Source organism: Podarcis pityusensis (assembly GCF_964106645.2).
Source record: "Podarcis pityusensis genome assembly, chromosome: 1".
In the NCBI taxonomy this organism is placed as follows: Eukaryota; Metazoa; Chordata; class Lepidosauria; order Squamata; family Lacertidae; genus Podarcis; species Podarcis pityusensis.
Genome location: NC_138028.1, coordinates 50,908,606 through 50,930,470, shown reverse-complemented (window position 1 = coordinate 50,930,470; position 21,865 = coordinate 50,908,606). Strand labels below are relative to the sequence as shown.

The window sequence follows — 21,865 nt, the reverse complement described above, 5'->3', positions numbered from 1 at the left end:
GCAAGGGGGAAAGACTCGATGGGGAACGAAAAAGGTGGAACAGTTATCAATCTTGCAAACCACTGGAAGATAATCACGAGTCTACTAATTCTCAGGCAGAAAAGTAGCTGAACAGAATCAATACAGGTGTTTCCTCCTTATCATTAAACAGAAAAAGTTCTCTCTCTCTTGGACTATTCGTTCTTCTGGGTGTCTCACTTCAGTTTTCTGCCTAGGATTAATAGCCTGTATGGAGCATCCATCTGAAACTTCACCTCTGAGAAAGAGGAGCCCCTTCTTAGTAGCAATTAATTTATCTGCAGGGAAACAATCCTGCATGCCTCTCGTTGTGGGTCTTCCTTCCAGAATGCTTTTTAAAGGGGCGGGGGATGCCTATCAAGGAAGGAAGCCGGATGTGGTGCCTCTAGTGTACCAACCTTTTGGGGGGACTGTGGGCACATTTTCGGACAGGAGAAACTGTAATGAGAATCACTGCTGCACACTGCAACCAAGCAACACTCCACAACCTATTCTATTGATTACGATGGAATGCTTCATTCAAGCCCGATTTCAGCATAGAAGCCTAATGTCATAGAATATCGCTCTGGTGAACTCCCTAGTTGACCAGTTTTCTGATGCACCAGGGTTTTCTGAGGCTGTGAGCCTGCAGGAGCAGAAGGTTGCACTATGCCAGTGGTGTCCAAACCAGATTTGATGAAGTGAAGGGCCGTGAGGGCCGACCAAAGTTGTTGACCTTTTTTTAAGATTGAAGTTGTTGAGCTTTTCTTAGGATCGGAGTTGTGGAGGGTTTAGGCCCCCGAAATGGACTTGCCTGCACTATGCGGATTCTGATCCAATCTCACAGAAGTGGGGAAACTTTCAGCTTGAGAGCCACATTCTCTTCTGAGGGAGCACATGTCAGAGCTGGGCAGGGCCAGAGAAATGAATGTAAATTGTACCTTTAGACAATAGGCTAGTTTCTGAACCCACCCACACCCTCTCTGTCCTCCTCCCTAGCAACCTGCCATCATGGCCAAAGACAGAAGGACTATGGACTTCAGAAGGCAGCCCCTAACGAAGGCTCAAAAATAATGACAGCCTGCCTCTTTTTTGATGAAGCAAAAATAAAAACAAAAAAGAGCAAGCAAGAGAGAGGCTATCCACCATGAACACCCAAGTCAGAAGGTCTGCATATTCCTCTGTTTGCTATTAAGATTGACATTTTACTAGTAAATAAAGAGAAAAATTCCCTACCATCATCAGTTTCTGGCCTTTGGTGAATTTTAAAAGGATGTGACAGAGAAGTGGCAAAGCAAACAGAGACAAGGGAATGTGAAAACAAAGACATGGACAAACACCTGTATTACTAGGAGGTAAAGAACCAACACACTCCAGAAGAACTCTCTTAAAAGCATTCAGCCATTGCTTTGGGGCTTTTGGGGTTGTTAGGGGAGGGATGGTACCTCTGGTGGGGGACTCCTCCAGGGGTAATTTGTCCAGTTTTGGTCCTCAACTTGCACTCAGATCTTTCCTGTGGCTCCTAGCATGCAAAAGCGGCCACACCATGGGAATGGTTTTGACTGGCAGGCTAAACCAGGTGAGGGTAGCTGATGGTGTGGGAACGTTCAGGGTGACAGGAGAGGATATATTGTTTATTAATATCCTTCCTAACTTGTGCTAGGAAGTTCCTTTACTTAGCAGAGTGCATTCGCCTTTACACAGCAGAAAATTAGTTGGAAACTCGTGTGAGTTTCTTAAGACAATAAACAATTCAACCTGGCTTATCCACATTGAAATGTGTTCTAATATTTTCCTGGTAAGACCCCTTGAATCCCTCCTAAAAGAATAAAGACACCACAGTCTTATTCATAAGCAATAAAAAAAAAAGTTTACTCACTATCACTAAACCTGGAGGCAGGCTTTAGGCTTAAAGTTACAAAACAGGTTTACCCCATAAGGGAGATGACCTGAGGGACTGCTTGGCTGGCAGCCAGCAGTTCATTCCAGGAAGTTCGCAGGACGAAAAGATGGAAAAGAGAGACAGCGGCAGAATGCCTTGGCCTTTTACCAGGTCTAGAAAGGTCACGCCCACCCACTAGCCACATGTAAGGAAGGATGCTCCAGCCCAGGAGGAACAGGAAGTTTCGACTAGCTGGACCAAACACTCCCTTGCATGTCCACTCTAGCAAAACAAGGAATGTTGTATCTGACTGCTCCCAGTGGATTAAATCCCACAGATGGGTCTCAAACCCTCAGTGAGTTAGGGACTTCCCCTGTATGCAAAGACAGGCTCTGGTAGATGGAGCGGATGAGACCAATAGTGAGTCCAACAGGCAAGAAGACAGTTTCTGCATGCGCTCTAGAGGGAAGCTTGTCAACCTGGGAAGATAGCCTTGTACATCTCCTTCTAGAAACTCCTGCAGCCAAGCTTGTGCCAAAAGCATTGTTCTGCTTTCCTTTGGACTATCTCAGAAAGGTTGAGAGGGGGAATCTGGGCAGCCCAGCACTTCCATACAGGCTGCCGAGGCTTGTGCCCCAGGGAGGTTATTTCTTTTCTTTTTTATATAAAATTTTTAATTAGTTTTCAATACAATATACATATAATACCATACCAAAGGTTTATCACAAATTATATATTATGGACTTCCTTCAGCTTATCTGCCAGTCATCCGTAGTTAAATTTTAGTTACGCATTTCCTAAATTTAATACTGCCTTTTTATATACCTTCCCATTCTTATTTTTCTTTTTTACAATACTCCTCAACCTTTCACAGAGCTTCTTGAAATCCCACAAACGTTGTTTGTTCATCACATATATTTTTCAGATACTCTACAAATTTTCCCCAGTCCTCGATGAACTTATGGTCTCGTTGATATCTAATCTTCCCAGTTAATTTGTCCAGTTCTGCATAGTCCATCATTTTCATTCTCCATTCTTCCAGGGTCGCCCAGGGAGGTTATTTCAGTATTGCTAACACGGCGGTTTGACTTCACCCCCGGAGGCACACTCCATTGTCTCTCGAGACGGATGCCAACAATTGCCTTCTTTGCATCTACACTCTTGTTCATGTTCAAAAATTTGGACTCAGTGCTGGCTTGGCCTCTGAACATCCTCTACTGGGGCTTTAAGGGGTTTCTAGCCAACCTTTTTCCAGCCATTGCGTAAGAGGGTTCTACTCTGCCTTTTTCACCATTAAGTAGTTTTCCCTTTTTGCCAGCTCTTAACCGGAGTTCTACAACAGCTTAGCATTCCCAGTTCCCTCCTCCTCTTGAGTAACCTAGATAACTGTGTGTCATTAGCAAGTTTCAGTTCTGCTAGCACCCTTCTTGCCACCCATTAAGACATTTATAGAACGTGGGCTTTGGTTTAGATCCTTAGCCCAACCTATTATAACCTTTCACGCTGAGAATTGGCCATTTATTTCGGCTTCCTATCACAACTGTTTTTAATCTACAAGAGAACCTTACCTCTAACCCTAAAGGTGGCCACATTTCCTTAAACACCTGTTTTGTGTGGGGCTTTTTTAATCAAAAGGCTTTTTGAAAGTTTAATACATTTTCTCGCCAGCCTTCTCCTTCATCCATGCTTCTTAAGATGTCTAGCAGGTGGCTGAGCCAAGAAAAGCCTTGAGTCTTCAGATGACTCCCTGAACCCAAATGATAGATCTCTCATTTCATTCCCAGCTGTGGAATCTGGGAACATCAGCAAACAGTAGGAGGGTATAGTCAGGTTTACCAAGCCAGGTTTCGTTTAAATGTTACGAGTTGTCACCTCCAGCCAATGGAAAGCTGCATGTTCTAGTGGTGCAACACAAGACACCACTGTGTTCATCAGACAGTAGTCCTCAAAATAAATAACGTTGGTCTTATGAAACCCATCCTTCCCCTTTATTGTGGAAGGAATAGATAATAGGTATGTGACTCGCTGTGCAGAGTAGACACCAAGGGAAGGGTTAGTCAATGCCAAAAGTGTAGCTCCTTGGCACTACCCTGCTCATGTGTGAGAACACAAACAAAATACATCTGCAAAAGGCTAGTGATGCAACTGAATGCAATGAGAAGCTATGGAGATGTAGAGGTGCAGATACAGTGTAAGGGGAGGGTGGTAAACCTGCAGCGTTCCAGATGTTGCTAGATTGCAATTCCCACCATCTTAGAGCATTAGCCATGTTACATGGAGCTGAAGGGAGCTGGAGTCCAACAACATCTGCACAGGACCACAGGTTGCGCTTCCCTAGCATAAGAGGTGGGCTCAGAGGTTCCCACTGCCGTTTATTTATATCCCACCCATCAAAAGGCATTTCCAGAGCAGCTGGAGGACCAACTCAGATATACCAGAGGCAAAAGTATGCAATATGACATGGTTATGTATGTGTCCTTTGTGTGCACTGCTGTCATCCCAAGCATTAGTGCTTGAATTATAAAGGAAAGTGAGCTGGCTTAATGAACTCAACACCCCCTCCCTGTTTTAGCTCCATCATGCTTTAGATTTCAAAAAAATAGTAGCTAAGGGGGACATCACAAAAGGGGTTGGGTCCCCCTGGCACCCCTTTAATTCAAGCATTACCAGACTTTAGAGGCACCAAGTCTACCCACTGACTCAACACAGTAAATTCGCTGTAATCAGTACAACTTGGGGGGAGTGGGGAAAGACGTGGTACCTACCCACTGCTCATTACTGCCTCCTAGGGCTGTTCACATTTTGTAGTCCGTCCATCCAGCGTTTGCATCTTCATCACAAATGTTGTCTGCAGCGTTGGCAGATCCTACCTGCTTTTCATACCCCAGGCAACAGGATTCAAAATTATTATGTTTTTTAAAACATTACCTAGCTCTTAAGAAAGTTTTCATGTCCCTTTTCCAGAGGAACAGAGTCCATTAAGAAAAGCTGATTAGGCTGCAGCTAGAAGATCTGATTGGTCAGGCTTCATTCACACCCCACAGCATTTGAGTTGAATATGGAGTGATCCCAAACTACAAATAACGCAGCACATCACATGGGCAGGTCTAATTGTGCACAGGAGGGGGCTTCCCATGGAATCAGCACCCTTGGTGGATGCCAATTCCGTAAGACAGACCTGTGTGTTCAACCCTACCATGTGGGTTGCACTGTTCAGACATTATTTCAGTGTGATGAAAACCAGGGAGGGAAGAAGTTAACTTATCACCAGAACCTGTGTATTTTACATAAGAGACCCACCAATATCATTTCATAATGTTCAGTATTTTTATTCTGTCTCCTGGCTTGGTAATAGCAAACATGTCAAAAATATGTTGCCTCAACCCAGATATTGGAAAACACTGGCTCATTATGAAATTTAAAATCTATGTGCAGCTCAATAATTGCAAAAACAAAACAAAAGTCCTGGCCAGTCTTCTGAGAAGAAAAAAACAAACCTGAGGCTCCAAATTCCTTTCAAGAAACGGCACCAAAAGAAATAATAGTTTTCTATTTAACACCAGGACCTTCAGCCTTGCTGTTTGGTCACCAGTGGCAGGGAAAGGCAATTAAGAACTCGTCTGGCAGGTATTCTCTGCAAGTTCTTAGGGAAGAAGGAGACTTTAGAAAAAATGTAGTCTTTTGCATGAAACACCCTGATTCACTCTCCTGCTAATGTAATGCAAGCCTTCCCAATCCACCACACCCCCATCTCACATACCCGCTTTTGTCCTGTGTGGTGAACCATTTGTGAACTCTAGGCATTAGTCTATTCCCATGTAGGCATGCGGCAAAGCTATAGATGGGAATTCCATTATCTGGCCGAGGCTCCTGTAGCTCAGAAGTGCAACTGGCACAGGGCAGATTTTAGTGCTTCATTAACACTCTGATGAGGCCTGGCAGCCAGCTGATTTGATTTAAAGTTCATTTCCATGCTGTGATTTAAGGAAACGTTTGCTTAATGTTCTCTAACAGACTCCTCTGACTGTGAGCATAAGAGCTACTTAACAATAGGCTTTATTTATTGTCATGCACTCATGGTGCTGAGAAGACACAGGAGCTAGGCTGAGGGCAGTCTCTTGCAGGTGCTGTGTAAGCATTTCTCAAAAGTATCAGGGTAAATTCACTTTCCTGCACCAGCAGGGTAACTGGCTGTTTCCTTTCTTCTCCTCCAAGATGATTTTTTTAAATAAAAAAACCCCCAAAGCTTAAAAGAATTCAGTTTCTTAGCAAAGCAGGCCTATACTGCTTGTTTCCAGAGTCAAGCAGAGAAGACCCTCTCCCACACATTTTTCCTGGGACTTTCAGGAGAAAGCTCCCCTCTTCCCCCAAAGGATGGTCAAGTGAACAGGATGGCACAAGCATGAGCCCATTATTCCAAATACATTCAACCCAAGCCCTTACCCACAAGAGAAGACAGGAGTCCAGAGAAGGGTTTGTCATATTTTAATGACGTTGATCTTTGGTGTTTCCCTCATTAGCACACTCTCCCCCTACCTTCCTGCTACAAGCTCACTGGGATGGAGAGTTACAAACGAAAAGGAAAATCACATTTTAGACTAGAAACAAAAAAATATCAGCGCCTTGATTTCTCCACTAGAAACTACATGTACAAGGTCAAGGTTTTTCACATGCAACACCTTACATCACAGACACATACCTCACGCTCTGACGCGGAGCTAACCCTCTCTTCCCACCCGCCCCACCCCGCCCCACACAGGGAAGTGCAACCTGGCCATGGCACCATGATCCCGCCAAGCCTCGCCAGGTTGAATTACTATTATTGGCACAGCAAGGGGTGCGAAGTCCTGGGCAACTTCTGTCTAAGTGCCATCTTTACTGGGGTGCGGTTCCCACCCTACCCACATGCTTTACAACTATAATGTTGCCCCACCCACAGCAGCCCCTAAGAGGGTCCTGCTTGCATACAAAGTAGATACTCTTAAAACAAAAGGCCCACACTCCCGAGAGGTTCCTGAGCATGAAGGGATGGTGAAGCCCAAGCACAGCTCTCCCCACCTCCAGTTCTGGGCTGGAAAGAAGAGTAGAACAGAGCCCTGGAGAAGACTACCTTGCCTCATCCAGTCTGCATTCTCTCAAGCCATCCAAATCTTCAATTCCTGAAGAGTTGTCTAGCACTTGCTAGCAGGGTGGCAGGGAGTAGAACTCTGGCCTGGAAGATAAATCCACTCTGGTGCAAATCCCCTCCACAGTAGCACTTAAACATACACACTCAATAAAGGTTTCAGGTCTCCAAAAGGAAGAGACTACAGTCCTTTTTTATCTGATGAGCTGGTAAGTCAAAAGAAGGGAAAGCGTTTTTTTAAAAAATAAAAAACCCAAAACAAAGAGTAACATTAAAAGCACTGCAGGGTTAGGGCAAAGCTTAATGGATTCCTGTAGCCAGTGAGCTGAGAAATTTACATAAGGCTCAGCTGAATATCAAGGTTTATTACAGCTACTGTAGAAAATGTGCAGCAAAACGAATGCGGGAAGCTAAGACACAGAATAAAACCTCTTTAAGGATCCTCCTATACAACTGATGGTCTCCCTCTCATCTCCCACCCCTATATACCAATGCCCACTGGGTTACCAGCATCTGGTCAGAGCCAAAATCTCCTACTCCTTCAGTTCCTGGTCAGCTGTGAGGTACAAGTCTCTGCTTAGCAGTACAAGAGTAGCACCAACATACAATTCACCTCTACCTGTTCCGAGATTCTCCACTGGTGCCACCATTACTGTAGAAGTTGGTATTGTCAGGAAGATGGTTATTATTACTTAGGTCACTGTACTCAACTGGTCCCTCAGTGTCCATTAAGGACTGAGCCTGCTCTGACAGGCTCTGCCCACTAGCTTCTTCTCCCTCCACCTCGTCAGAGGACGTCCGTGGGCTCGAGCCACGCTCTGTCACCTGCATGGACTCAGAAAGGGTTCGTCCTTCAAGCTCAGATAACAGCTCCTGGGAAGTGGATGGCTGAGCTGAGCTACCATCTGTTCCAATGGATTCAGTGCCAGTTTGAGAACTGCGGTGGATCCGGTGACTCACAATGATATTGTTGCCAAAACCACCCATGGATGCCATGGTGGTGCTTTGCTCTCGCTGGACCACAGCAGTCATGCCACCCTCAGCCATCAGCCTTTGGATTCGGATCAGAGCATCCTCCCCAGAAGCCCCATATTCTGGACCACCTGGAAGAGAGGAAGAGGGAGGCAGCTTAATTTTTGTTTAGAAGATTGGTATCCCTATCTTTTCATCAAAAAGGCAGCTGACAACATTATTTAAAACAGCCGCACGCACACGCACACACACACTACAATAATACAACAAGGTAAAACAGAAAATAATATTATAGCAGGAAATGTATGGATAAAATCTCACCACACTTAAATGCTGTCAAAAGCCTGAGCATATAAAAATAGCTTTCAGCCAATGCCTGAAAGGCAGAAATCTGTGGCACAAAAAGGCCATGAAATAGGCAAGGAGAGAATAGGATGATGCACACCAGTTGGGAAAGCAAGCAGCATGTATAGGATTCTACTATGTCCTAAAAAATTCTCAAATGTTTAAATTGCCTACAATTAGCCTGGTGGTTTCAAATAGCATTTGTATAATCACTGCATGTTGAGTACTCGTTTGTTGTACTCATTTCACATATCTTCCTTCAGGAATGTGTTCTTTTACGTGTTTATCAATTTGTGAGCAGTACATACCCTATTTTTTGTACTTCAGAAAAATTCAAACCCCTCTTTGCAGCAGCCACAGCACTATTCTTTTGTAATTTATATGTAGGAGTTAAAATAGACAAGCAGCAGTCACACATTTATTGCTGGGCTGCACCATTACCTTCCACAAGTGTGTGAACTGATTGTTTGACCACAAAAGCTAATGTGTCATGTCAAGAGAAGGCTAATGAAAAGCTAATTTAACTAGCTAATTATGTAAGAGCACCAGGTACTTCATGTGGTGAAACATTCAAACATCCATCCCCACACCCACAGTATGCAATGGGGTCATCCTGCAACAGTTTCATCATGTGGGGCTTCTGCTCCTCTGTTTAAGTTCTGGAACATGGCTAGGTTTTCATACAATGGGCACCTACTGGATATGACACATTTCTTCAGTGTTGTGTGCCCCACCGAGACCTCTTCAGTTCCACTGTTTGAAAGGCCAGCAGCAACCTACCCCCTCAGCCCAGCTCCACATCAAGCCTATTCTCCCAACAGTGATGGAATGTTGCACATAAGAGGTAGAAGATTGGGACCAAGGGAGTTCAAGTGTTAAAGCAACTAGTATACACTAAAGTACTATTTGACTGCCTACTGGACCACTGCTTGCTACTGTCAGCGGCAAATAACCAATTTCTTTCCTATTAACATTTCATTTGAATTTTTGCTTAAAATAGTACATGCTGCAACATTAAGTGGTTCATGAAAACATCTACTACAGAAACAAGATACCAACCACTTCCAATCCTAGCAAATCTTCCACCTAGATAATATCCAGCAATAGATTCATAGGGTTGAATCTAATGTAGTCATAGAGTAGAACCACTGAAATCATGACTAGCTTAAATTTCATTTATTTCAATGTTGCTACCTTAAGGACAGCAAAGTATGGAACCAGCATATAGCCTTCAACCAAGAAAATATTTTTTCACACTGATAATATATATATAAAATCTAATTTCAAATTCATTGGGGGGGGGGTGCGCGCGCGCTTGTAAATGAGCTCTTATTTATAGGTTCCCACATAGCATGAGACTTGTCCCAATAAATACTTGAAAACTGGCTGAACATTTTGAAGTTACCTTTCAACCACAAAAATCATTTGGCAGTCAACTAAGCTGTGGAGTGCACAACTCAACACAGGTTTAAAGTAAAGGCATCCTTTTTGAAATCAACGTTTTAAAATTGGATTAGCAGAATAATGTGCTTTGCAGTCCCAAGGCCTACACCCTCATGACCTGCATCCAAATGTGATGCAAAAAAGTGGTCCGCTGTTGGATTGCTCAACCAAAAGTGGAAATAAGAGGTATGCACATTTTTCAATTGTGTCTGCTTACTAAACAAGTCACTGCCCCCTTTCCTCTCAGACTGTGGAAAAAAGCACTGCCTATTCTTCAAGCCCTCAAAGAATCATGAATTGTGGAAAGAATGGTGCCCCAAGGAATAATTGTAGCTAGGGGGAAAAAAATGGCTCACTGGAACAGCCTGGTGGAAAGATCAGCAATTAGCTGCCTCTCCCTTATAGGCTGCTGAAAAGAAATATCCTTATTCAATGGAATGTTCTGAATTGCTCCATAGAGGGATGCAGCAGCCACAGGCTACCTGATCCTTATTAAAGATATAAATCTTTCTTCCAGCCTTCAAAGAGCCATCAGGACCAATTACAAGAGAGGAAGAAGTGGCCAAATGCTTCCTAAGCAACAGGCAAACTGAACAGAACATTGGAAAAAACAACAGCTTAAAAACTAATGTTGAATGAAAAGCAAAATAAACTAACACTTAACACACAGTTATGTACCCAATATAGCTTGGAATTATTTGCCACAGTACAAAGATACTAGAAGCACAGGTGTGCAGAGTATGGAAGCAGATTTTCTGTCAAATGTGTACTAGAAAAGCATGCAATGTACCATCAAATGCTCCTCTAAGTTCCCATAGCATTAAGCAAACAGAAAGGAGTTCAAGTAAGCTACATGAGAATGTTTTTCTCTAAGGAAAATGCTTTTTACATACTGTTTACACTACAGCTTTCCCCTGGGATGAAAACTGTTAATAAGCAATACTGACATTAGGTGCTAAAAGTAGATAATGACAAAGAATCTTAATTGGAATCAATGCTATTTAGCTTATTCATAAAGTGATCTGGGGTCAGAGATGAGCAGTAAGTTAGTCCAGTTTATGGATGACACATTATTCAGGATAGCAAAAACCCAAGAGGACTGTGAAGAGTGTTAAAAAAACCAAAACCTCTTGAAACTGGATGAATGAGCAACAAAATGCTGGATGAGGTTAAAGGCAAGTTACATACATACTGATATATATACTGAGACAAAGATAACACTTCAGTTGATATCTGAGGTAGCCAGGAAAGAGATGTTGACATTGTGGCATATAAAAACGTAAGAACCTGCTGACTGGATCAGGCCAAAGGCCCACTTAGTCCAGCATCCTGTTCTCACAGTGGCGAATGAGATATATATGGGTAGCCCACAAGCAGGACTTGAGGCAGGCCTCCTACAGCTGAGGTATAGAATAGCTATCATGGGTGGTATCTCTATGAAAAAATGGCCAAAAAACAACAACTGGGGGATTGCAGGAAAAGGAGGGACACTCCTAGAGGTGATCTTCTCTTCTTTTATACAAATATATCTTCTATCCTAAGCTGTAGAACAAAATATATACACCCAGAGCAGCCTTGGTGATAACTTGGAGAAGTTTACAGCCATGTTCTACCATGAGTTTGGCATCCCAAGTTTCTCAAAGCATTCCCCAATACACTCAGAAGAAAATATTACCCCAGTCAGCATGTGCTTAGTTTAAACATTCCAAAATTCAGAGTAGCCATGACCGTCTGCTACATGAAAAACAACAAAGTCTTGTAGCACCTTCAAGACTAAAAAAATATGATGGTATACAGTAATACATGTTAGTCATTAAGATGCTACAAGACTGTGTTGCTGCAAAGTACTAAAATGGCTACAAGACATTGGAATGCCTAAATAATTTGCTTAAGACCTTAACGTGCTACAAGACTTTTTGTTCTTTCTCCATCCTTAACATCTACATTTTGGGTGACCAAAATCCCAGTTTATGCGAATCACAGCTATAAATGTAAGCTGTATTTATTATATTTATTATATATATTGATTTTTACATAAAATTTCCACAAATCATATAACGTATTTTCTTATCTTATACAATGTTTTGGACTTCCATCAACCACATCTGAAGATTTTTCAGTAAATGTAAGCTGTATTTAAGCAAATTATATTACACAAATGAGAAAAGACGAGTAAGGAGTGGCGTGATGACAGAAGTTTATAAAATTATGCATGGCACAGAGAAGGTGAACAGCTTTTTCATTTCAAGAAGACTCCAGTCCAGTAACTAATGCAGTATTACTATAGCTAGTGGACAACAAGGAAAAGGGGAGGTGGGTCCATGTTGTTTCTCCTCTCTGAAGCTATTCATAGCAAAAAACTTCACTGCACTTACCCATCTGCTGAGAATACATCAGGAAAGGGTGACCATCTTCAAGCAAGGATGACCTTCAGGCATTCTCTCTTATTATTAGCAAATCCTATCCTTATCTCAAGGGCATTCAAGCTTTAGCTAAATCTAACATCTTTCATTGGATACTGTTGGAATGACTTGAGTGAGGTAGATACATCCATTAACTACATCCATAGACCTTCTGCTTTATGTGAACAAAACCAGCCCCAAGTACTAGAAGCCATCTAAATATTTCTTAGCACCTGACGTCTTCCCTTTGTACATCTTTGTCATATAAAATGAGGAGCTCATCCTTTTTAGAAATGTAAGTCTACCACACTTGTCAGCTATTGCTTTACTTGCAAGCCCTAGGATGTGCTGAGCCTTTCAGGCAGAACATGCCAACATGCTCTTCCTTCCTGGCTTCCTCTTCCACACAAGTCATCTGTTTTAATTCTGCGGCAAGGGCAAAATTCCAGGGGCTGGGGCTGTTGCCTAGTCCCAGAAGCAGCAGGTGCTGATTTCACAGCAGGGCTGGCTGCTTGGTAATTTATCATGTCAGGAGTGATCTGATTAATAAAGACTAGGAAATGCAGAGAAGCCGAAGCTAGCATTTTTACCAAGGGCTTCATCTTCAGCAGCATTGTTAGGCCCACAAGGCATCAGCATTTGCCCTGTTGCTCTCTTGGCCAAGCTCATTTCCCCCTCTCCCTCCCCTGAATGTATTAGCACTTCCATCTAACAAATTTCAGACAGGAAGCAGTTTTCATCATGTGCAGCAAGAACAGAGAGTCCCGCGGCACCTTTAAAGATGCACACGTTTATTGTGGCATGAGCCAACTTCAGCAAATGCAACAGGTGTTTCCCCAGATGACAAGAATTGAATTGCACATTGTAAAAAGGTGCAGCACTCTTTCCTCAGTGTAAGAGAAATGGATGCAGCCCCCTCGCCCAGCTTGTCTGGAGTTTTGGGCTGGGTTGCCATCAGTATGCCGATGACACCCAACTCTATCTGTTGATGGATGGCCATCCTGACTCGGCCCCAGACACACTGACCAGATGTTTGGAAGCTGTGGCTGGATGGTTACGTGGGAGCCGGTTGAAGTTAAATCCTTCGGAGAAAGAGGTCCTCTGGCTGGGACGGGACGATACGGGATTGAGGGGGCAACTCCCATCTCTTGCGGGGGTGCAATTAGTGCCAGCACCGTCCGTTAAGAGTTTGGGTGTAATCTTTGATACCTCCCTCTCTATGGAGGCGCAGATTACAGCTATAACAAAGGCGGCATTTTTTCATCTCCGCCAAGCTAAGCAGTTGGCCCCTTATCTCTCTCGCCCTGACCTAGCGACTGTGATCCACGTGACGGTCACCTCCAGACTGGATTATTGTAACTCGCTCTACGTGGGGCTGCCCTTGAGACTGACCCAGAAACTCCAGCGGGTGCAGAATGTCGCGGCGAGAGTCCTTATGGGGTCCTCGCTGCGAGATCACATTCATCCGGTACTGTACCAGCTGCACTGGCTCCCGGTGGAGTACAGGATCAGGTTTAAGGTGTTGGATTTAACCGTTAAAGCCCTATACGGCCTAGGACCCTCGTACCTACGGGACCGCCTCTCCTGGTATGCCTCACAGAGGAACCTACAGTCTGCAAATAAAAACATCCTGAAGGTCCCAGGCCACAGAGAGGTTAGGCTGGCCTCAAATAGAGCCAGGGCTTTCTCGGCTGCGGCTCCAATCTGGTGGAATGCTCTGTCACAAGAGACTAGGGCCCTGCAGGACTTGACATCTTTCCGCAGGGCCTGCAACACAGAGTTGTTCCACCAGGCCTTTGGTCAGGGCGCAGCCTGACTCCCTCCTCTGGCAACCTGCACAGAATTTTGCTTAACGGTTGCCATTAATTTGATTTTAATTAATTTTTATAATGAAATGTTTTTAGAATGTTTGATTATTTGATTGTTTGACTATTTGATTGTTGTTAGCCGCCCTGAGCCCGGCTTCGGCTGGGGAGGGCGGGATATAAGTAAAAAATATTATTATTATTATTATTATTATTATTATTATTATTATTATTATCTAAAGGCTGAATGTTTAGCTGAATGTCAACCATTACCCAAAGTAACAAGCAGCAGCAATAGAAGAAAGTATCTCAAGAGCTTTTCCAATGCTGTTTTGCATAGATATTCATTCCTGGACACTATCCCCTTTTCAGGCTTTATTAGTAATTTAGATGTACCATGCTTATGTATTGGTGATATGTAACAATTTTGATGCCCCACCTATAAAAAAGGCTCAATATAATCAGTTGGAACATCATGAGAACTACTATTTTATGAAAAAAATAAAAAATTGTCCAGTAGCACCTTAGAGACCAACTAAGTTTGTTCTGGGTATAAGCTACAGTATTGCTACAGGACAATTTTTAAACTTTTTAATTTATTTCGACTGCGTCAGACCAACACAGCTACCTACCTGAATCTACTACTTTATGGTGCCATGCAACTCCTGTAAATTTGTTAATCTAAGCCAATTATGCAGCTGGTTATTGGGATATTACAGAGCCAGGAGGGAGGGAGATCATATATTCAGGTGGGAAAGAGTGATTCAAATGGCTCCTGGTTATGAACATGTATTGAGTCACAGTGGAATTTCAACATAAGGAAGCAGCTCCCATGCGCTAATGAGTGCAGCTGAGCTCTGAGTCCCAAATATCTTTTTATAACGAATGAAATTATAAGCAGGTGGGTGCCATATGGTATTTAGATCACAGTTTTATAAATTTGCCTCTAATCATGATTGTATAAATAAATGAAATAGCATTGTTCCATATGGTTCATTGTTCAGGAGATATTTTTCGAATCGAGTAGTTTTTAAAGTTCTTGCTTTAAAAAGCCCTGTCTACACAAACTCATCTCCCAAGGGAACACTAATATCTGCCGTGGAATACCATGCATGTTGCAAAAGATTATGTAAAGAGCTCTAGAACACACACTCTGTCCATGCAGAATACTGGCTAGATTCGCTGGGACTCACCATTGCTTCATACAAAATTTGCAACCCAACACACCATATACCCTGCACATGCAACTTTGCATTTAGAGGAGGATTAATAAATGTGGGCAGGTGTCTTACTAGAATTGTTGCTGACCATTACTGATCTTCTCAATGAACAGCCTTCAGTAAACACCCTAGGGTTGTTTACAACAAGACAAGAAACCACCAGCATAATCAATTATTTCCCCCCAACATGACAAAGACTGGTCTTGCATCTAAAACAAGACTAATTAGCTTTCTATCTACTTAAACTAGCCCTTGGAGTCCTTTTGCTTGGTGTTATAAAAACTAATAATTTACTGCTGTTTGCATGACATTTATTTGCAAATATGAAAAAGTGGAAACAACTATATTACTCATATATACTTAAGTTCCGTTTCTCCATGGTGAAAGAACATTTACAGTCCTGTTGCATCCTTTTTCTTGTTAGTTTTTTTTAAAAAAGCAGAGTTTTGAGTGTTTAGAATTCCTCCACTGGTGATAATGGATATCCAGCAGCGACATTTTATGATACTCCTTTCATGGAGACCTGTGGGATTCTTAACTCTGATCTCTGGGCAACATAAATGATTGCTTGGGTACTTTTTGGTCTTCTTGCTTGTTTTGATCACCTTGCTATCAGACTGCCATAGCTTTTATATGGCCCACACAGAAACAATAGTTTGGAAAACTGACATCGCCAGTAGTCCATATATTATAACCCTATTAGAAAAAAGAACATTACTGTATTTGATACCAGTTTTTGGTGGTTTTTTGGTGGTTTCTTAGAAAAATAGGTGCCGGTTCTCACCATAAAGTTGTTACAGTAAGTGCCACACTTTTTAACAACAAAAAAGAGGTGCCAATACTGCATACCCTTGAGTGCCCCCTTAAAAAAAAAGGACTGCTTATTAATTGCATGTGTGTATGTGTGTGCAGGTGGGAGAGATTTTAAGAAGCAGATTCATTATTATACATGAAATTCTGTCCGGGAAGGATACTGTATAATTTCTTTAATATTACAGGGGATTTAAAAAGTTTAATTAAAGGTAGGAAGTTGAGTTCTATAGATCTTTTATACTATTTGATAAGATGATTGCAAGGTATTTAATTTTTGTGCTTCACTGCATGCATTTTACCCTTAGAAGTAAATAACTTTGATTTAGAATAATTTTATGACAAGGAACCTTTTTGTCTTTTTCATAATACCTGGGGGGGGGAAAGGTTAATAATTCTAAAATGGTTGGAACATCTTAAGTTCACTAGTTCCTAAATATACAACCCTCTTTTTCCCTGCTACCCATAAATCCTTTTTAGCAATGGGTTCTATAAGTAAAGCAAAAAGGGTGCCTAGGGGCATTCTTGACATAACCCTCTAAAATGGTGAAAATGAAGTTTGCTATGTGCCCTTAAACCTCATTCAATCTTAGAAGGGAAAATGACAGCAAATAAATGACTAAATTCAAACCAGCTGAAAAACCAACTCAGGAAAGAAAACACTGGGTGATGTGTGAGGAGGACTGGAAGAAATTTAAGAACTATTTACAAAAGTATTGTAATTTGAGTGAATGCTAAATAAGATGCTAGATCAAAATAACTGAGCACCACTAAATTTAGAAGTTTTTAAGAAAATAAGTAAGACTGTGAAATTTAGCTCCTTCTGAGAATTATAAGATTATGAAATATAGAAGGGATATAAGAACTTAAATAAGATGATAAATTGCTGACAAAATGTTATAACGATGAAAGTGGGAGCGGGAGATGTGAGGAAGTCCAAAGAAAATGTGAAAATATGTTAAGATCAATGTTATATTGCTTACTATGTTTATTTTTATTGTAAAACCTAATAAATTGCTTTTAAAAAAAAAAAAAAAACACTGGGTGATGTGAGCAGATGTAACACAGAGGGGAAAGCAGCTGCTGTCCTTTCACTTTGGTTGTTCCCACACTGGAAATCACCTTAAAGCAAAATCTACCCTTCAAACACCTGAACTGTTCTGCAATTTGCTCTAGGTGGATGTCATTCAGAGAACGGACCCACCAAGTTTTTGAAACAGCCCAAAGCCAGCCTCTCAATGAGCACAACTTAAATTAAATATATATATATATGTGTCCAGTGCAGCACAAAAAACAAAACCCTATTGCCTATACATACAGTCACCATCATGGTATCTCATTCCACAGAGAGGGACACTGGTGCGAGTCCACAATTCCAATCCATTTTGCTCAGTCTGAAAGAATGATCAGGTATTGGATACAAAATTCAGAAAGCAACTACCAGATTCCTCATTTAAAATGACTTAACTGTATTTGAAGGAGGACTAAAGTCCTGAAAATTTGATTCCAAAGCAATTGGCAACCACATTGGAGGCCTCTGTAGTTAAAGGAGGTATTTCCCAAGGATCTGGGGAAACTTTTACATCCAGAATGATTTTCCTACGTGTGTTCAACACACTCTACATGAACCTGAATAACTGCAGAAGTAAGTTCTGAAAAATGAAGAGTCACCCTGCACTGGAGACCCCCAGGAATGGACAAAGATATTTAAGGTAAAAGACCACAAACTCGTTCAAGGATGATTATCACTAGCTCATATGCCATATGACTTCTCATTGGACTCTGAAATATATTGGCTACAAATCCCAAGTCATGGAAGAAACCCTGACATCAAGATGACAAGACGCTGCACCATCTCCCTTTGCATCATTGCAAATTATTTAGGAATTTGATTTTAACATTAAGAACAATTGCTCTCATTATTAAGTCAAAGGCTTGACGACTTGCCAAGGATTGGGTATATGATCAGTTCCCCTTCACTGTTCTGCCAGTGCCCTCATATTTGTAAGTTGACAACCTCAGTATTTGGCCAGAAGTGATAAGAATAATAGCCATTATGAGCAAAATCTGTGTCCTGTTTATTTCAATGAAAGAGTTAAACGTGTGCTTAAATCTCCCCCATGGAATCAATGGGACTGAAAGTGTGGAATTGGATTGGATATTGCCTTGTACTGGAAACATTTTTAACCAGCAAGAGATCTTTGAGCCTAACATTTGTCATTTTCATTTGCCTAAACTTACATTTCTTTGATTGATGCAGGCTTCAGCAGCAACAGAGTACACAAGACAGCAATTAACTGACAGAAAAGGAAACATCTGCACTAGAGGGATTCACTTTTAATAAGTTTACTCACATTATCGTCATCCTTCCAAAGAAGGAGCAGAGACTCTCAGAAAGACAATCTCTGCAGAACCCTGCAGAAGGGGAAACGGGCTACATTTACCAACGCGACAAAGACCTGTTTCTAATGCTATGCTGTAGGTCTTTCCACATGATACCTGTGATAAAAAGTGCCCTGCCCTGGCAAAGTATTATACATATTAAGAAAGCCTGCAATCCAAGGCATTTGTAATACACATTTCTCCTTTTCTGTCTTCTTCCAAAGTAATCACTGAACCAACTGAGTAATGTCTGTTATCATCCTGCTGAGTGCCACCAATACTATTCAGTCTCATAATGATTTACATCAACAAAGCTCTTTACAAATACTAATTAATCCACAAAACCTCCTGGGGAAATACTGTAGGAAATGTTTATTCCATTTTACAAATTCAATCATTTTCAAAGGCTGCATGGCGGGTTCATGGCAGACTTGGGATATTCACTCAGGAATTTTTGAATCCTAACTGTGTTACTTGATTGGCAGAGAATACTGCTTCGCTTTTATAGTTATGGCTGAGCTTCTCCTCACCCCCTGGCTTGCCTTGTAAGCAGTTCAGTTGTTCTAAGCTCTGGGGGAAATGTGGGCTTTCCAGGCTTTTTCTGAGAAAGCACCAAGCCCAGCAATGCTTGGAGCCAGCCCTCTCCGCTGGTCCCCTTCCCTTCCCAAAAGCTTACTATTGGGGGTGAGATAAACTGTAGTAGTGAGGACTTGCAGAGGCATCCACACCTTATCTTTATGAACTATCAAATTACTGATGGGAAACCTGGGAAACAGGAATTCTAAATTCTCTCAGCTTAATCGATTAAAGTGGAAGACATTAGGAACTCTGCTACCCAGTAGCAATCTGAGCATGTTTAGACTGAACAGTAAATATTTAGTTCTAAAAGATGAGGTCTGAATATTGTTTCAAGCCCTCCATGTCAGTCTTCTTTGTTAACTTTAATTTTGCCTTTTCTTTCTCCTCCTCCACTCCCCCGGGGTAAGTTGCCATTAGTTAGTGTGGACATATTTCAAATAAAGGAAACACAAAATTTGACTCTTATTTTGTCTTGTGGGTGAGAGTAGAGCATGGTTGCTTATCTTATGATGTGGCACTTCGTGTGAATGGCTACTGATATTTTTTTGAGGGTGGAGTCTATTCCAAGGACCCATCACTGTATGCATTAGTTGTGCCTTAAGAAATTTTCTACCTCATTTAAATTAGTACGTGCTTTTGTATGATAGGTCTAGACTGATGTTTTGTCCTTCCTATGTATTTGCTTATCCCAGCATCATTATCACACTTTTTTATTTTTACATCTATTCTTTAGCAGTGAATATGAGTCATTACAAGGACGTGGGTGGCTGTGGTCTAAACCACTGAGCCTAAGGGTTGCTGATCGGAAGGTCGGCGGTTCAAATCCCCGCGACGGGGTGAGCTCCCATTGCTCAGTCCCTGCTCCTGCCAACCTAGCAGTTAGAAAGCACGTCAAAGTACAAGTAGATAAATAGGTACTGCTCCGGCGGGAAGGTAAACGACATTTTACATTCCAAGGGCCACTTTAGCACATCATTAATTCTGATCTTGGTCACTGGCCGCTGTATCATATTTTCTTGAAGTTCTTCAATCTCTTTTTCAATGTTTATTGTGAAAAAAATATATAGGAAACAAAATGCTACTGAGTCTAATTTTGGGAGGAAGAAGCATGTGGAGATTCATAAGGAGCAAAAGTGAAATGAAATACATGTAAAATACTCGTCTGGGTTTACCCTTAGTGTTTATCTGTCTTCAGTTAAAATAATAATTGGGTAAAATTGCTGCCACATATCTTCTTCAAGAGAGCTATGCAGAGAAGAAAGAATAACTTTATAGTATTTACACCAACCCCCAACCCACAGCATTAGTCAGTTTCTGTGGTCACATGTAACATTAAACCATGTTTTAATATTATAAAGATGAGCTGCAGCAAGCCTCAGGACTTCACAGGCCCTCCTCCTTTGGTCAATGTCAGAAAGAGAAATTGGAAAGTTTCTCCTTCTCTTTTTTGGATATATTCATACAATGTTGCCCGCCCCCCCTTACACAGTTGTGTGTTTTGTTCTTTTTCGTTTACTGCTTTATATTTGAAATGTTTTCAATAAAATATCATATATATATATATATAAAAGTTTCTCCTTCACACTGTGACATCCAAACCTGGACAAACTGTGGTTTGTCTTACCTATGATTTACTAAAAGAAGTCAATCTCAAACTGCATTTTATGAAGAGGGCTTGCTTTATTAAGCTATACTAAAGACTGAGCAGAATTTAGGGTTCTCAAGTAACATTGACTATATATAATAAAAAATAGGGAAAACAAGCTTCCAATTTTCTCCTGGTGGTCATGCTGGGAGAGCAGGGGGTAGGGGAGCTACAGTTCAGCATTAGAAGCAAACACAATTATTATCCACTCAATCTACTGACAAATGTGGTGGTTCCTGATATCTGATGCAAATCTACTTTCTGAATTTATCCTCAAATAGAAACCTGAAGGAAAGATTGCAATCACTTCACAGTAACTGATTTTATAACTGCTGCGAGCGGAAGCTGTGCCTGTAACAAAAAGTGAATTGCTTACTGAGATGACAAGTCAAGGTGTTATGTCCTACAAACTAACATGCTCTATCTCTATTTAGGGCAATGGAAAAGACCCCTATATCTTTGTTCAAAGGAAGCCTAGCATCTATGACAGGGCAGCTGATAAACAGGAGCACTATAAAATTGTTTTAAGGATTTACTTTAGTATGGATGACTCCAAACAATCTGATTTTCTGGTGAACCTTCTTATGTGCACAGGTTGATGCATTCTGTGTCAGTGGCCTTTTACAAATGACACCAGTGGGAGGAATCTGGCTTCCAGCTTGAAACCCAGCACGTTCACAAGAATTTCCAGAATCCCAGCTTTAACTTTTAAAAGTCTCTAGCTCTCAGAGTTGCACAGGAATAATAATAAAAACAAATCAATATACTGAAGTCAGAACATAGGGTGGGCAGTGTTTCCAAACAGCTAGTGGAAGGGAATGATTTGCCCTATTAGTATTCAGACAGTCCAGATCAAGCCAGTTATTCAGTATCTCTTGAGGTCTGGCCTTCTGGTACTTCTCCCCCCCCCCCCCCCAAAGAGTATACTTAAGGTCTAAGTGAAACATATGTTCCCAAAGAGACTATGGGTAGGTGGCAAGCATTATTTCAGAAGCTAAGCATCAAAACATTATTTAGATGTGGGCACCTGCTGGCAGAAAAACAACAACAGAGAAGAGCGCAGGAGGAGACACAGTGCTGGTGACCAACAACTGATTTCCATCAGTTGCTTGTCATCATTCAGTGAAGTCCCCAACATACTTGCAAATGTTTGCAATTCACACAACGTTTGTGGTCTGTTATGTGTGAGAGAAATGTTTTCTAAACCTCTGCAAGTGACACAGAGAGGAAAAGTTTCCTTTGCTAGAATCTTTGGCAC

At 41.6% G+C, this 21,865-nt stretch overlaps 1 protein-coding gene across 3 annotated transcripts in view; it reads right to left on the bottom strand.

Annotated features, from left to right (window-relative positions):
• Positions 1-6,348: 6,348 nt before the first annotated feature.
• AMBRA1 (autophagy and beclin 1 regulator 1) overlaps positions 6,349-21,865 on the bottom strand; it is a 145,038-nt gene continuing 129,521 nt past the window's right edge. For all 3 annotated transcript variants that reach the window (XM_081001446.1, XM_081001448.1, XM_081001447.1), the window contains one exon: positions 6,349-8,107. In XM_081001446.1, coding sequence (XP_080857572.1) covers positions 7,620-8,107 — 488 coding nt within the window. In that variant the 3' untranslated portion in view covers positions 6,349-7,619. The remainder of the gene's footprint in view (positions 8,108-21,865) is intronic.